Source organism: Scleropages formosus, chromosome 7 (genome assembly GCF_900964775.1).
Source record: "Scleropages formosus chromosome 7, fSclFor1.1, whole genome shotgun sequence".
NCBI lineage: Eukaryota > Metazoa > Chordata > Actinopteri > Osteoglossiformes > Osteoglossidae > Scleropages > Scleropages formosus.
Genome location: NC_041812.1, coordinates 510,637 through 524,126, shown reverse-complemented (window position 1 = coordinate 524,126; position 13,490 = coordinate 510,637). Strand labels below are relative to the sequence as shown.

The window sequence follows — 13,490 nt, the reverse complement described above, 5'->3', positions numbered from 1 at the left end:
GAAAAGCGTCTGAGAAATAAATGAATGAACGTAAACGTAAAGGTGACACTCGGTGTGTCTTCGTCTCACTGCTTCTTATGACCCTCACAGACGCAACGTTTCCCTTCTTTCCGTTCGACAAGCGATGCCGCGGTGTTTTATACGAAATTGTCGGAAGACGGAACTCCGCTAATTTCGCTTCAAATACATTTGTTTTTATATCGAGCTCTTCTCCACGCAGCGATGCAAGGTGCTCGGCGGTGTGCCGCGCCCCGAGGGACCGACACGGCCAGGAGGCCGGAAACACCGAAGGCGCTTTCCTCGTTTTCTCAGCTGAAAACACGGAAACGTCTTCGCAGAAGAAACTCGTTTACATTTATGTTTATTCGTTTATGAGACACTTTTCTCCAAAGCGACTTTCAGTGAACTCCGTGTAGTGTAATCAGCCCACACCTTATTTACCAGGGTAAGTTACGCTGCTGGACGTACTACTGACAATGGGTCACTCATCCATACATCAGTGGAGCACACTCTCTCCCTGTCACTCACACACACACACACACCCATGAAATACATGTCCATGTGTGTGAAGCAGCAACTGTGGAAATGTGCAGTGAGAATTCTTGCTATGTTCTACTCTATGCACACTTTGGGAGCCTTCGTGAACGCTCTTACCTGTGTACAGGGTCCTCCTGGCCCCCCGGGACCCCCAGGACCCCCGGGAGCCCCTGGTCGAGTCACGGGCCTCGACGGAGTGAGTGCTGCCGCCTTCCTCCTTCCTGCAGAGCCACATTGTTCTGTGAAGTTGCTCTGTTAGGCTCTTGCTCTTCCGCCTCCTGCCTCCCAGTTGCTCAACTCCTTGCGTTCTCCTCTAAATTTTAAAGAGGGTCTTTCCGGTTCCTCCCAGACCTCACTGCAAAAGACCAGTAAGTGAAAGAAAGCCCCGGAGAGCCTCGCGCTCGGGGTTCGAGTGTGCCCGTACCCATCCCCCCACCGGCTGACAGACTCACCAGCACCGTCCCGTACATCTCGCTCTTTGCCTCCACGTCCTTCGTGTCTGGAGACCCTAACCGCTGCGACGCACCCCCAGTATGAAGCTCGCTTTCGGTGCGGTGCGCTTGCCTTCCGCTGGCTCGCCGTGCGAACGGCATCCTCCCCAAGCGTCACGACACCAGCGGTCGGACGGAGGTGGCGGGTTTTAGGAGGGTCAGAATGGCGAATCCCCCGCGTGCCAATAGGTCTGAACGAGAAAGCTCGCTTCATGCTGGTGTGGTGAACACCCGGCCAAACGTAAATGCCTTGGAGCCCAGGCAGGCATGGTCACGGTACCCCTGTACGCATGCTGCATGAAGTGTCCTTTCGGAGACTTTACGGGTCTCCTGGATCCTTAACTGTGCTGCGACAGCTAACGAGAGAAACGTAAGTTGCCTCTCTCCCTGAAACGAGCATCTGGCTTCAGGGTTCGTCTTTAACTCCAGTCGGTGTTGAACTTCTTCCGTTCCTGAGGGTCACCCTGTCATGAGCGCACAGTACGTTGTGGGAATGGAATGTAATCGTCGGTGGTGCCGTGTTTTTGGGCAGCGCCAGAGCTCCACGCGCACGCTCAGGAACACGTCCTTGGTCTTTTGACTAATTCTGCCCTCGTTTTTAATGAACGTAACTGGATGCTTTTGCTCTAAATGTCTTCCTTTACTAAACAGCTTTTCGTCTCTTGTGCAACCGCATGATCCGAGACAAATAAATGTTTTGTAAAGTTCAGAAGGACAAGTGGCCATTGGAGACATTGTAACAAAGGCTCTCCTGATGTCTGCATTGCCTTTCGTCCAGGTGAAAACCAGCAAGGATTTCCCACCAGGTCAGTTCTGCCGCACTTGAGCACATTTGCTGCGCTCGGGTACATCGATACAAGCGACGAGAGTCATAGCGATGACAGCAGCCGCAGCGGCGGAAGGGAAAGCGCCGGGAAGGAAGTCGGGGCTCGCTGACACGCTGCCCTCGCTGCCTCCTTGGTGCTTCGGGTCTGCCGCGTCCTTTCGGTCAAACCGTCCAAACTGTTCTTGTTCTTGCTCTCCCAAGAAGGTTCCCTCGATCCAGCGGGCGCCAGGAGGAGAGCTGTGGCGGCCAAGGGAGACAAGGGGGAGGCGGGACTTCCCGGAGAACCCGGTCTTCCAGGTACCGTGACCGCCGTAGGGGCAGCTGGTAGCGTAGTGGCCGGAGGTGCTGCTTTGCGCGCCAAGGTTGCAGGTTTGAATCCCACCTCCGGCCGTATTACTCTCGACCAAGACCCTTACCCTTAAAGTGCTTTAGTAAAATTACCCAGCTCTAAAAATAGGGAAATAATAACAGGTAGCTTAATAGTGCAAGTTGTGTCGCAGTCAGCAGGGGCGTAGTGGTGCAGTGGTGCAGTGGCGCAGTGGGTTGGACCGGGTCCTGCTCTCCTGTGGGTCTGTGGTTCGAGTCCTACTTGGGGTGCCCTGTGACGGACTGGCGTCCCGTCCCGGGTGTGTCCCCTCGCGCCCTGTGTTGCCGGGTTAGGCTCCGGCTCCCCGCGACCCCATATGGGACAAGCGGTTTCGGACGATGTGTGTGTGTTGCAGTCTGATGAATGGAAGTAATACACCCACAGGTAAAACTTTATGTCTTGGATTAACATGTACATCAGCTTTCACATCACATGGGCCCTGCTGTACTATCATTGTAATTATTACATGATTTGGTTTCTTGTAAATATGTAACTGTGTACTTTGTCACAAGATGTATGTATAATACATTGTAGGGTATGTACTGTATATGCATATGTTGCGAGTTAAATGCAACACATTTCATTGCGTAGATCTGCTGCATGTATCAGGTGTGTGTGGAGTGAAGCTTATCTTGAGACCATTGAGACCACTGAGTGCCATGTTGTCCCCCCCCCCCCCCCCCCCCCCCGCAGCTCCCCATCTGCCGGACGACTTTGTGGTGAGTCTGGATTCACGTCCTTTCGCACACATCTTCGAAGTGCGCCGCACACGTTGTGCTGTCCGTGCACCGCAAGGTGAGCGTTAAGTGGTTTCGTATAAAAAGCCAGCGTCGGTACAGAACGTGCAGAACGGCCCAAGGTCAAGAAGAGGCTGCTCCTCACCCGCGTGCAACTTGTGCGGCTCGTACTTCTCCGCTTGTCTTTTTTATTCGTGCAAACTTACTGTAAGTGCGTGCGCTTTGAGTCCGCGTTCCCGCGACACCGCGGGGTGCGGCGATGCCGTCCTCTCCGTCCCGAGGACTCCGCTGGCCTCTTTTCGCTGCGAGCTAAACATTCGATGTTTCTGAAGCGCTGTCTGTCACTCCTGTTTTTATACGCTGCTTATTTCTCCGTGTCTCATGGTGCCAGTTTTGTTTACGCTGCAAATTTTTCCTGTTCCTCTCGGCGTGGCGACGGGATGCTTTCCTTTACCCGATGTTACATTCCGTGTTGCAAAGCCACAGGTTAGAGTAAGGAGGCTCAGGATGGGGCCAATGTTTTTTCTCTGCTTTCTTATTGTGCTTTTAAGGCCTTCCTCACTGCTCTTTTCCTTCTGCCAGTTTTTTGTGATATTTTTACATTTGAATCTCATCCAAGATATACATTTTCCACTATACAGACACATCTCACTTTACATGTTTATTTATAATTGCGTTTTGCCCTTTTCATTCTCTCAAAAGTCCCTTTTGCGCTGAAAAATTACCTGCATTTCCTCTGTCGGCCTTTGGGTGGCAGCAAAACGCACTGAGATCGAATAGAGCCTCAAATCACAGTGGGGGGCAGATGGGGGGATGGGGGTGGGATCGGGGGGGCTAAAGGCCTTAAGGAAGGACAGTGTATCTGTTAATTTCTTATTACATTCACATTTACATTTATTCACTTAGCAGACGCTTTTCTCCAAAGCGACTTACAATGGATGCTATGTAGTGTTATCAACCCACACACCTTATTCACCGCGGTGACTTACACTGCTAGATACACTACTTACACTGGGTCACTCATCCATACATCAGTGGAACACACACACACTCTCTATCACTCAAACACTATAGGGGAACCTGAACAACAGCATGTGTCTGGAGTGTGGGAGGAAACCAGAGCACCCGAAGGAAATCCACACAGAAGTGTTATCGCCACGTCACTGAGAAATCATGAACTTGTAGAGAAACTTGGCAACAAATAAAAAGTTATGTTTCCATTATTAGGCTTTTCTTGCTCCACACTGCAATTAATCCCACGCTCACAGACATGTTTGTGTGATGCATGGGTGGCTTCCTTGTGGCTCTTTTTGTTCACCATGAGACATGCAGTTGGCAGTTTTGGATTTGTTCTCCCCATGTGATCCTCCGCCGCGGCGCATCTCACGCTCCTTTCCCTCCCCGACGCTGACGGCTGCGGGAGGAACGCGGCGCCGTCTTACTTGTGTAAAGCACAGCGCAGATGTTTGGACAGGAAGCTGTGGAGATCCGTCATTTTATTTGCAGTCGCATCAAAGCGCACAAAACTTGACTGTTGCTTCACGCCGAGAAGAGATGAGAAACTACGTGTCGTGTTCCACTCGCGTCCTTCGAGGTGCGGAAGAGCAACGAGACGCTGCATTGCATGAGCTCTTGATGAAAGGGGACTATGGGAATAAAGCGTCGCGGCGAGTTTTCGTTTCGTTTGAGCTCCGCGCGACGTTTTCGGCAGAACCTAACGTGTGAATGAAAGTAGGCTCACGCTCCGTCCTTCAGCTTCCGTTCACCGTGACGAAGCGACTTCCGCTGCCACTCGCACTCATCGGTTGAGGCCCAAGTGCGTGCGGCAGTCCGTTTCCCTCCGCTGTCCCACGGCGCCCATCCGATTTTCGGCGACGTCCTTCTTTAGGAGCGTCGTGCCGGCGTTACGTGGTTCCTACGAGTCAAGGTTCTACGGCACAAATGAGAAACACGCAAACCTCGCCGTTGGTGCCGATGCTGCGTACTTTTACTCGCGTTGTGTCTCCTTCAGGGGGAAAAAGGGAGCCAAGGCTACAAAGGACAGAAGGGGCAGAAAGGGCAGAAGGGGGAGGCGGGAGCCCTGGGCCCACCTGGACCCCCGGGACGCTCTGGCCTGGTGGTGAGTGCGGTCTCGCCCGTCTTACACGGCTCGGGGTCCCCGACAAACCCTCCGCGACGCACACACGCCATCGTCACGCGCTTCAACGGTGAATCTAACATCCACTCGTGCTAAAATATCAGCAGGTGCCCCTTAAACGCACACCATCAATATAGACTAATAGCGTACGTGCGTGAGCCCTCGTTGACCGGTTCGCACAGTAGAACGAGGGCTTCCCTTCGCTCGCCGCTCCATCCGGCCGCGTCGCTGCGCCCGGCCCTCTACATACGTACAAATACGATACTCTGCCTTGACGTTCGGTGTTAATTCGACCTTCGGTGCAAGAACAGAACACTAAAGGCGGAGAAAAAGGAAGAAGCACCGTATAAATGAGGGAGAAGCATCTCGCGAAAAGCGAGCAAATCAACGTAAGCGTGTCGCGCCGCTCCGGTGTCCGGGGCCCGGAACCCCGATTCGATCCTCGCGAAGGTGAACAAACGCCTTGTAAACCGCAGCACGTAAGGGTATTGAACCACAGTCCCGGTGAAGCGAAACTGGCGTAACTCTGCAGCACTTTCGCTAGAGTCCTGGACGCCGCGAGCAGGTGGAGAGGAGCTCAGCCCCTAGTTCGACGCACCTTCGCCGTGATCCACGTCGGCCTCTTCCTCTCGTTCTCTCGCGGGGCAGCGATACTTACATCTGTGCGCACTCAACGTTACGTGATTAAAACGTTTTTCGAGCTCTCCTCAAGGTAACGTCATTGTCAGTGTGACACATTTGCCGTGTAATTTCCAAAACACCCGAAAGTGGATGCGGTGTGTGTGTGTGTGTGTGTGTGCGCGCACAACGAAGCGCGAACACACACTGCTGGGTTACTGCCCTCCGCTTCGGAGACGTCTGACAGCCGCAAGTTTACCAACTGTGCTCTTCTCAGACTCTCCTCTGCCTCGAGTGCGGTCAGAAGGCCTGTGGCCCGAGTCCCCCGACACACACAGTACAGCGATACAGTGAATACACCGGTAAACAGCGTGTGTCGTCGCGCTGCTTTGAAAGGGCAAAGTTGTAATGTGAGCGTGTCGGTGGGGACGTGTCCTTCCTTTCAGGGACCCAAAGGCGAGTCCGTTGTTGGCCCCCCGGGGCCCCGCGGTATGCCGGGGCAACCGGGACCACTTGGGTACGGACGGCCGGGACCGCGAGGCCCCCCTGGAGCTCCGGGGCCACCGGGGCCGCCTCCGATGTTTGGCGCAGGTAATTGATTCCTCTTTCCACTAAAAACAGCGTGAACAACGAAAGTGTCGGCTTCTTTTCAACAGCCAGGAACACATCTGCAGAAATTGAGTTACGCATCTCGTGTGTCTATTGTGTGGTTTCAGCCGTGTCGATTCCCGGGCTCCCCGGGCCCCCCGGGCTCCCCGGACTCCCCGGACCCCCTGGGCACGCAAACCCGGTAAGGGCAGCTTCACGGGGTCAGTGCGATGGGCTCTGGGATTGATGCTCATCCAAAAAAAACACGTATCCAGCCTTTGTGTTTTCGTGGAAGGGCTCCGTGCGTGACGACTCTGGGCTAATCCTAGGTGACCGCGTTCCGAAGCTCGGATGCCTTGCTGAGGGAGACGTACCGCACGGCCGAGGGAAGCGTGGCCTACGTATCCGACAGGAGCGAGCTCTACGTCCGGGTGCGAGAAGGCTGGAGGAAGGTCCAGGTACCAAGCCGTTAGTCTGACACTTTTTCTGAGCGAACACCGGTCATCATCCTCATCACGAAAGGGTGCGGTTGAAGGCTGCGGCACCGCTCTTCGCTCAGTGCCCTCGGCGGGGACTCCACGTGGAATCGCCGCGCAACAATGCCCGTTGGTTCGTGTCCCGACGTGCTGCTCGGCTCGAGTTGTTTCGTGCGCTGCGTTTCACGTCATTGTGCGAATGTCGTTCCCGCAGCTCGGAGAGCTCATCGCCATCCCGGCCGATGGTCCGTCGTCCGCCTTCACCCAGGACTCGGGCCGACCGGGAGAGCGAATCGGACCACGCATCCGCAGCCAGGTAACTGCTTTCCGGCCTTCTTCGCCCTCGTGATTGTCTCGTGAGATGAACAGGAGTGTGATACTCGGTCGGTGATTGCGAAATACAACACGAGAGGCATTGAACGAGACCCTCTGTGAAGCGTGTCCATCCCATGCTCTGCAGGAGCTTCAGGAGCCGCCTGGTTACAGCATCCTGCCAAACACGTACCACTCCGCTCCTGGGGTAAGCACGGCCACGCTCCTCACCTGTTGCCGCTTTATTCACAGCCGTTCGAGTTCACTGGCCCGCAGCGTTTAACAGTCGTTCAGCTCGTATGTTAGGCTCATTTGCAAACTGTTTGGCTCCAAGCCAGAAAAAATTAGTAATGAAAATGCATTTTCGGCGAAGCATATGAAACTGCGTTCCATCCGTATCAGACCTTTACGATCGTGCGGAACGCGACACGAGTAAAACCGCGTGTCTCCCGACTGAAATCTTTTCACCTGATGAACCTCAATGAACGGCTCATCTGGGGAATTTACGCGACGTTCTCCCAGTCGCTTCCTTGAAAAGTGCAACCGGAGCCAGAGCGGTTCCCCTTTGCTGACCGTCGAGTGCGGTGCCACACGGTGTGTGTGTCTGGCTTTTGTGACCCATGCGCCGTAGCTCCACCTCGTGGCCCTGAACACCCCGCTCTCGGGCGACATGCGTGGGATCCGTGGCGCCGATTTCCAGTGCTACCAGCAGGCCCGCGCCATGGGGCTCCTCTCGACGTACAGGGCCTTCCTCTCCTCTCATCTGCAAGACCTGGCCACTGTTGTGAAGAAGGGCGAGCGCTTCAGCCTGCCCATCGTCAACCTTAAGGTCAGCTGCCGCCTCCGCCTCTGCCTCTGTCCTGCCCGGTCCTGCCCAGTTGCTAACGGGAGGGCAAAGAGAACCTCATAAACACTCTAAGCTGTTACTGAGAAAACGAGTAAGTTTCCCATGGATTCACAATCGGTTTGCTTACTGGAACGGGCCCGTGAACATTAACCGTGCAGCAGGCAGGCAGTGGGATTGAAACCTGCCTCCGGTGTCCTTAACCGCCCTTGTCCTCGCTGCATCCCGGCTCATCCTCTCATCTGCTGTCTCCCTAGGGAGAGGTGCTCTTCATCAACTGGATGGCTATCTTCTCCGGGGATGGGGGCGCGTTTGAGCCCCGCGTCCCCATCTACTCCTTCGACGGACGGAACGTGATGACGGACCCATCCTGGTGAGTGTCGGCACCAGCCGGCCCCCCCCGTGTTATTAGCGCAGCTGGTGCTCCGCGTCACGTGCCGGGCTGAGAAAGGCGCCTGCGGAGGTGCTGCTCGATGCTTGGTCGTGAACAGCAGGCACAGTTAGCGCGCGGAAAGGAAAAAGTGGGAGATGATCTGCCGTCGGCGCACAGGCAGCGGTAGGATTCGCCAGCCCAAGGAAGGGTTCTGGGACCTGGGATCTGCCCCCATGGAGAGGGGCAAACGGGTCTCCGAGCATCCGCGGCCGATGTCGTTGTCTATTCCAACGGCCACGACCAACGAAGCATACCTCGTACAGTATATGCCGCGCAAAGCGACCCGACAACGTAGAGCTGGCAGAGCTGCTTGAAAAGCAACGGTTCTGCTTTTCACGGGTGGCCGGGTCTCCGAGATTACGTAAAGGCTCTTTTTGTACGAAACAGCCCCGGGAGGTCTGGAAGGAACAGAGGTGCTTAAAGTCTGCAGGTCGCGCTTAGCAGAGTCACACCTCTGTCCTGAACGATGAAAAAATAGCAAGCGTTACGAGATGTGGACGTGCCCAGCACGTGGAGTAAGGTGTCGCCAGCTTTCACGCGTAAGATCCGCAGCTTCATCCTGCCGAGTTCTCCGCGTGTGCTTGTGCGCTCAGGCCCCAGAAGATGGTGTGGCACGGGTCCAGCGCGGCGGGGATTCGCACGACGTCCGGCTACTGCGAAGCGTGGCGCGCCGGCGACGCGGCCGTGACGGGCCAAGCCTCGGCGCTGCAGAGCGGCCGGCTGCTGGGCCAACACACGCGCGGCTGCTCCAACCGCTTCGTGGTGCTGTGCGTCGAGAACAGCTACGTGGCGGAGCCTCGGCGCACCTGAGCGACCGCCGCCCCCAACCTCGGCGCGGCGCGGCGCTGCGGGACGTGTAAATATGTGTCGATGGCTCCGCGAGGGCGCGGCGTAGCCCTCGCCTCGTTCGGCCGACGGAAGGAACGCCGAAGAACCGATGCCTCGGCGAGCGATCCGCGGTTCCTCTCAGCGCTGTCAGAGTATCGCTCTTCTCCACCTGCGCTCTCAAATCATACTGCGGGTGCGAGCGGCAGGAAGAGGCGACGCTTCGGCGGGACGCCTCCTCTCCGAGCCGTGCGGTACGAGCGCCTCCTGTAGTTCGGCTCCGCAGCGCTCTCGATTCTTTTATCCATTTTCACGCAAGAAAACACTTTAATTGCTGCCTAATTAACCCTTTAGGTGCAGTGCGTTGCCTCCAAATACTTGTGTGTCACTTTGTATCCTTGACATCTTTTGTCTTTTACACATTTCCCAGCATTTTAGTTATGGGCTACACATCTTTCTGAGTATTTAAATAAAATTCAGTGTTTTCATTTGTACAGCAAAAGCACATAATGCAGATGAATAATTAATAGTGTTTTTAGGCTTTGGTTCATTTGTTTCAATAAGATACGAGAACTGTTGTTCAGTGTGAAATTACTATATTTCCTTCACAGTTAGTCTTTTTGTCCATCTCTTTTTACTTAGAGTAACAGTTTGTCAGGTCTTTTTTTCTTTATTTTGCAGTAGGTATTAATTGTTGGGCAAAAAATGTGACAATGATTTGTACTTGTATTATAAAATTAGTTGAAAGTAGCAAAAATGTTTTGGATTTTAACAGAATAATTGGTCTTCATCTCACTTACATTAAATACGTCTTTTGTAACTGAAATGGAATAAGGTTGTGTGTTTGTGCTTATGGACTTGTGCTCTACGAAAAATCAACCAAAGGGCGAGAAATGACAAGAACGCAGTTTTCCTTTTCTAACGCTTTCCTCTCTTTGCATCCACCTGTCCTGTGAGGACCACTGAAGGTCACCCGCACCGCGAAGGGACTTCCCGTCCCCTGCAAAACTTTATTGCTCCGTTAGACGTCACCTTGCTGAGCTCGGCGAAATGAGAAATGAGAAAAATGTCATATGTCAGTATGAATGAACGTCGCGAGCCCCACCCACCCTCAGGAAGAAGCAGAGTGGGACAACGGCACAAGCGGAGTAGTAGCACGACTGCTGTGTCCGCTCAGAGTGCCGCTTGGCTACAGTTACCATGGGCTCGTTTCCACCGTCACGCGTGCGACACAGACGACTTGCCGGGGGGTGGGGGTTGGGGGTCCTGGGACACGAGAACATGTTTTTGCGTTTAGCCACACGCATCACTTTGGACACGCGAACGGGAGGGGGACGAGCACGCCGCGGACTCACTCTGTCTGAAAAACAGACGCGCCGGGGAAATGGGTCAGCGTTTTCACGAAGGGCCGCGGAAGCGCGCCACGTGACGGCCGCGCTGCTGGACTCGAGGGCGTGAAATGGGCCGCAGACGGGTTGCGCCGATGGCAACGCGAGGAAACGCGGTGGGGGGGGGCCCGGCTTTCCCGCCGCGGCCCGGACCCGACGCGCGATAGCCGTCGACACGGCTGGACGCGGGTGGAAGGGAAAACAAAGCGCGAGCAGCATCCGGACGACCGTCGAGTTCGGAGCCGCTCTACGACACCCAAACGCACAGTTGCGCACAAAGACGTGATGTTTTTCAGTTTCCCTTTCATCCCCCTTTTATTTAAAGGTGCTTGTATTTGTCAAGAGCTGGGAGAATGTGTGTGGACAAACTTGCCTAAAACTTTGCCTGCTGCTGCAGTTACCACATTTTTCTTGTGCTCAATTTACAACTTCCTGCCTGGGGGCCTCTTGTGGGGGGGGGGGGGGGGGGGGGTCTCTCTCACTCACTCTCTCGCCCCCCCTCCCTCTCTCCCTCCCCACGGCCCACCAGTCCCTCACATAACGTGACCAGAGCTTGTTCACAGCACTTGCATTAAACTGTGGTGAATAAATTGCAGTGGAGAAAAAAAACGGTTAGATTTAAATGGAAACAGAATTTGAAAATGTACCGAAATATATTTGCTGGCTGTTTGTTCATACTTGCAAAGGCAGAGCGACGAAACAAAGAATCGCACTTAAGTATTTAGCGCAAATCCCTCTCCAAAGTGACGTACAGCGTCTGGGTTTTGCACCACGCTACTTCTAACCATTTACCAGGGTATACAGTGGAGTCATTTCTGCTGGAACATTCTGACCGCCCCGCAAATGCTCTAACTAGTACGCCACCTGCTGCCCATCATGAAGAAGTGTTTGTACTGCACTGTGCTTCTCCCCATAGCCCTCAGGATAGGAGTTACATGTGTTGGTCATGATGTTTAAACTAGAGCTGTGCTTCTTAAATTTTCTCCTGTTATTCCTGAACGTCACTTTGGGCGTGAAAAGTCCACTTGGTCCCGCGTCGTTCATTCGCTGGGCAGATCTCCTACAGCAGGCTGGGAGGCTCGGCGTTCGTGGGCTTCCGAGGAGAGATATGAGAAGGAAGTGGCCCGGATCTGAAGCACGATGAGCGCTACAGCACATGTGGGGTTCAAACGAGGCTTCCGCTCCTTACGCGGATTGGATTTCAAAGAACGGCTCAGGCTCATTGCGTTTCGACCATGGCCTCGCATGTGTGGACCACATTCTCGGAGGAATGTCTTTAAACGTTTCCTTTTGTTCTTGGGAAGTTGCGCCCTCTTTCTTGGAACTTCCTTCTCGGAAGTGAGATGTTTGCAGAGGCGCCGCAGCGTACAGCTAAAATAATTGTTCCGATGGATCGGTTTCCCTCCAAAAGCTCGTTTGAATACGGCGGAGCTCCAAAACCACTGGTCCTTGGATGTGGACTTTTCCCATAACAACAGCTGTCCTCTAGAGATGAAGAAGTCCTGCAGAGAAGTCTCACTCGGTTGTGCAGCTCTCGCTGCGCCAAAGAGCCTGAAGAGGGAAAAGACTCGATGTTCTCAACTAGCTTGCACCACGTCGCACTCGGGGCAGGAAAGGTCAACGAGTGGACACTGTCCCCCCAGCTCTTCTGGAGCACTTCCCAGTAATGCAGGGCACTTGCTGTCAGTGTTTGTCTCACCCAGGTGTTGTCCAGGTCGTCCAGGTGTACCCAAACTTTTGACACAGGTTGTGTGGAAGGACACACAGCCACTGGTTCCACCGACATTCTCCTCTGCGTTACACAGTGCACCGGCAGCCTGGCTGAAGGAACCGCGGGACCAAAGACTCTCCTCCCAGGGTAAACGGGTGTGAGTCACATGTGTCTTTACGCGGAGCGGCTCTCCATCTCGCCCGGCGCCCGTCCTCAGCCGGCAGTGACACGGGGACGAGCCGGTGGCTCTCGGCAAACTCCCAGACAAGTGCTGAAATTCCTCATAGTTCAGCCTCATGGCAGCAGAAGATGCAGGTGCTGGTGCTGTGAATGTCTGCAGGACAAGCTGTCTCTGTCTCTGTCCCCGTCTCTCTCCCTCCACTCACCCCCCATCTCTGTGTCTCTCTCTCTCTCTCTCCAACCACCGCAACACCTCGTCCCCGTCTGCCTGTGCTGTCGACTGTTACAAATAAATTTGTGCTGCTCAAATCAACTGGAGCAGCGAAAGGGAACAAGTGGCACTTTGACACAGTTGTTGTGACAATGTGACGGGACACATGGTCACCGGAACCGCGTTCGTTCTACCATTCAAATCTGTAACAAACTGTTGGGTTTGTCCCCCTCTACATTCTGGCCAACGTTCGCAGTCAATAACAGTCCCGCTCTTTTTCCTGAGCAGTGGTTTCCACCTTGCCTGCCACCCCACCCCCACCCCCACCCCCACCCATGTTGGCACAGAGTCCTTCTTATGCGGGGGCCACAGCCATTGACCGAGCTGAGGAAGGAGACGTCAACGATTCCCTGGATGTTTCTCTGCGGTTCTTGAGCTCCTCCATCGTGTTGCCCCCCCCCCCTCCTGCGGAGACTTTGGCAGGAGAGCCACTCACTAGGAGATTCAGCGCTCACCAAAATTTTGTCTCTTTCAAGAACGTGCTTCTGACCGCGGTTCATCTGAGTAACACGTGACCCTGTCCAGACTGACGGGCTTCAGCAGCTTTTCCCCAGAGGCCTTCTGGAATGTTCTTTGAGTGCAGAACACGGCGCGTCATGCACGTGTTCGTGGTTCTTGCGAGGACCCCATTGTTTCGGCGGCCCCGAGGCCAAAAAGTCACGACTCGGGGCACTTCCCGGCGCCTCCTCCACGCCTGAGACTTTTCCCCTGCTGCGCGGAAGCGGAAGGCTGAGCGCACATCCGCTTCG

The 13,490-nt window shown here is 54.6% G+C and overlaps 1 protein-coding gene across 8 annotated transcripts in view; it reads left to right on the top strand.

Annotated features, from left to right (window-relative positions):
• The window catches only part of LOC108934015 (collagen alpha-1(XV) chain-like), a 51,887-nt gene extending 42,033 nt beyond the window's left edge, over positions 1-9,854 (top strand). For 5 of the 8 annotated variants that reach the window (XM_029253500.1, XM_029253497.1, XM_029253501.1 and 2 more), the window contains 14 exons: positions 665-733; positions 864-905; positions 1,807-1,834; positions 2,056-2,151; positions 2,915-2,940; positions 4,970-5,077; positions 6,160-6,304; positions 6,430-6,503; positions 6,631-6,759; positions 6,992-7,093; positions 7,238-7,297; positions 7,721-7,918; positions 8,191-8,306; positions 8,960-9,854. In XM_029253500.1, the coding sequence (XP_029109333.1) occupies positions 665-733; positions 864-905; positions 1,807-1,834; positions 2,056-2,151; positions 2,915-2,940; positions 4,970-5,077; positions 6,160-6,304; positions 6,430-6,503; positions 6,631-6,759; positions 6,992-7,093; positions 7,238-7,297; positions 7,721-7,918; positions 8,191-8,306; positions 8,960-9,176 (1,410 nt within the window). In that variant the 3' untranslated portion in view covers positions 9,177-9,854. The remainder of the gene's footprint in view (positions 1-664; positions 734-863; positions 906-1,806; positions 1,835-2,055; positions 2,152-2,914; positions 2,941-4,969; positions 5,078-6,159; positions 6,305-6,429; positions 6,504-6,630; positions 6,760-6,991; positions 7,094-7,237; positions 7,298-7,720; positions 7,919-8,190; positions 8,307-8,959) is intronic. The other 3 variants (XM_029253496.1, XM_029253499.1, XM_029253498.1) reach the window with 3 other exon arrangements.
• The last annotated feature ends 3,636 nt before the right edge of the window (positions 9,855-13,490 follow it).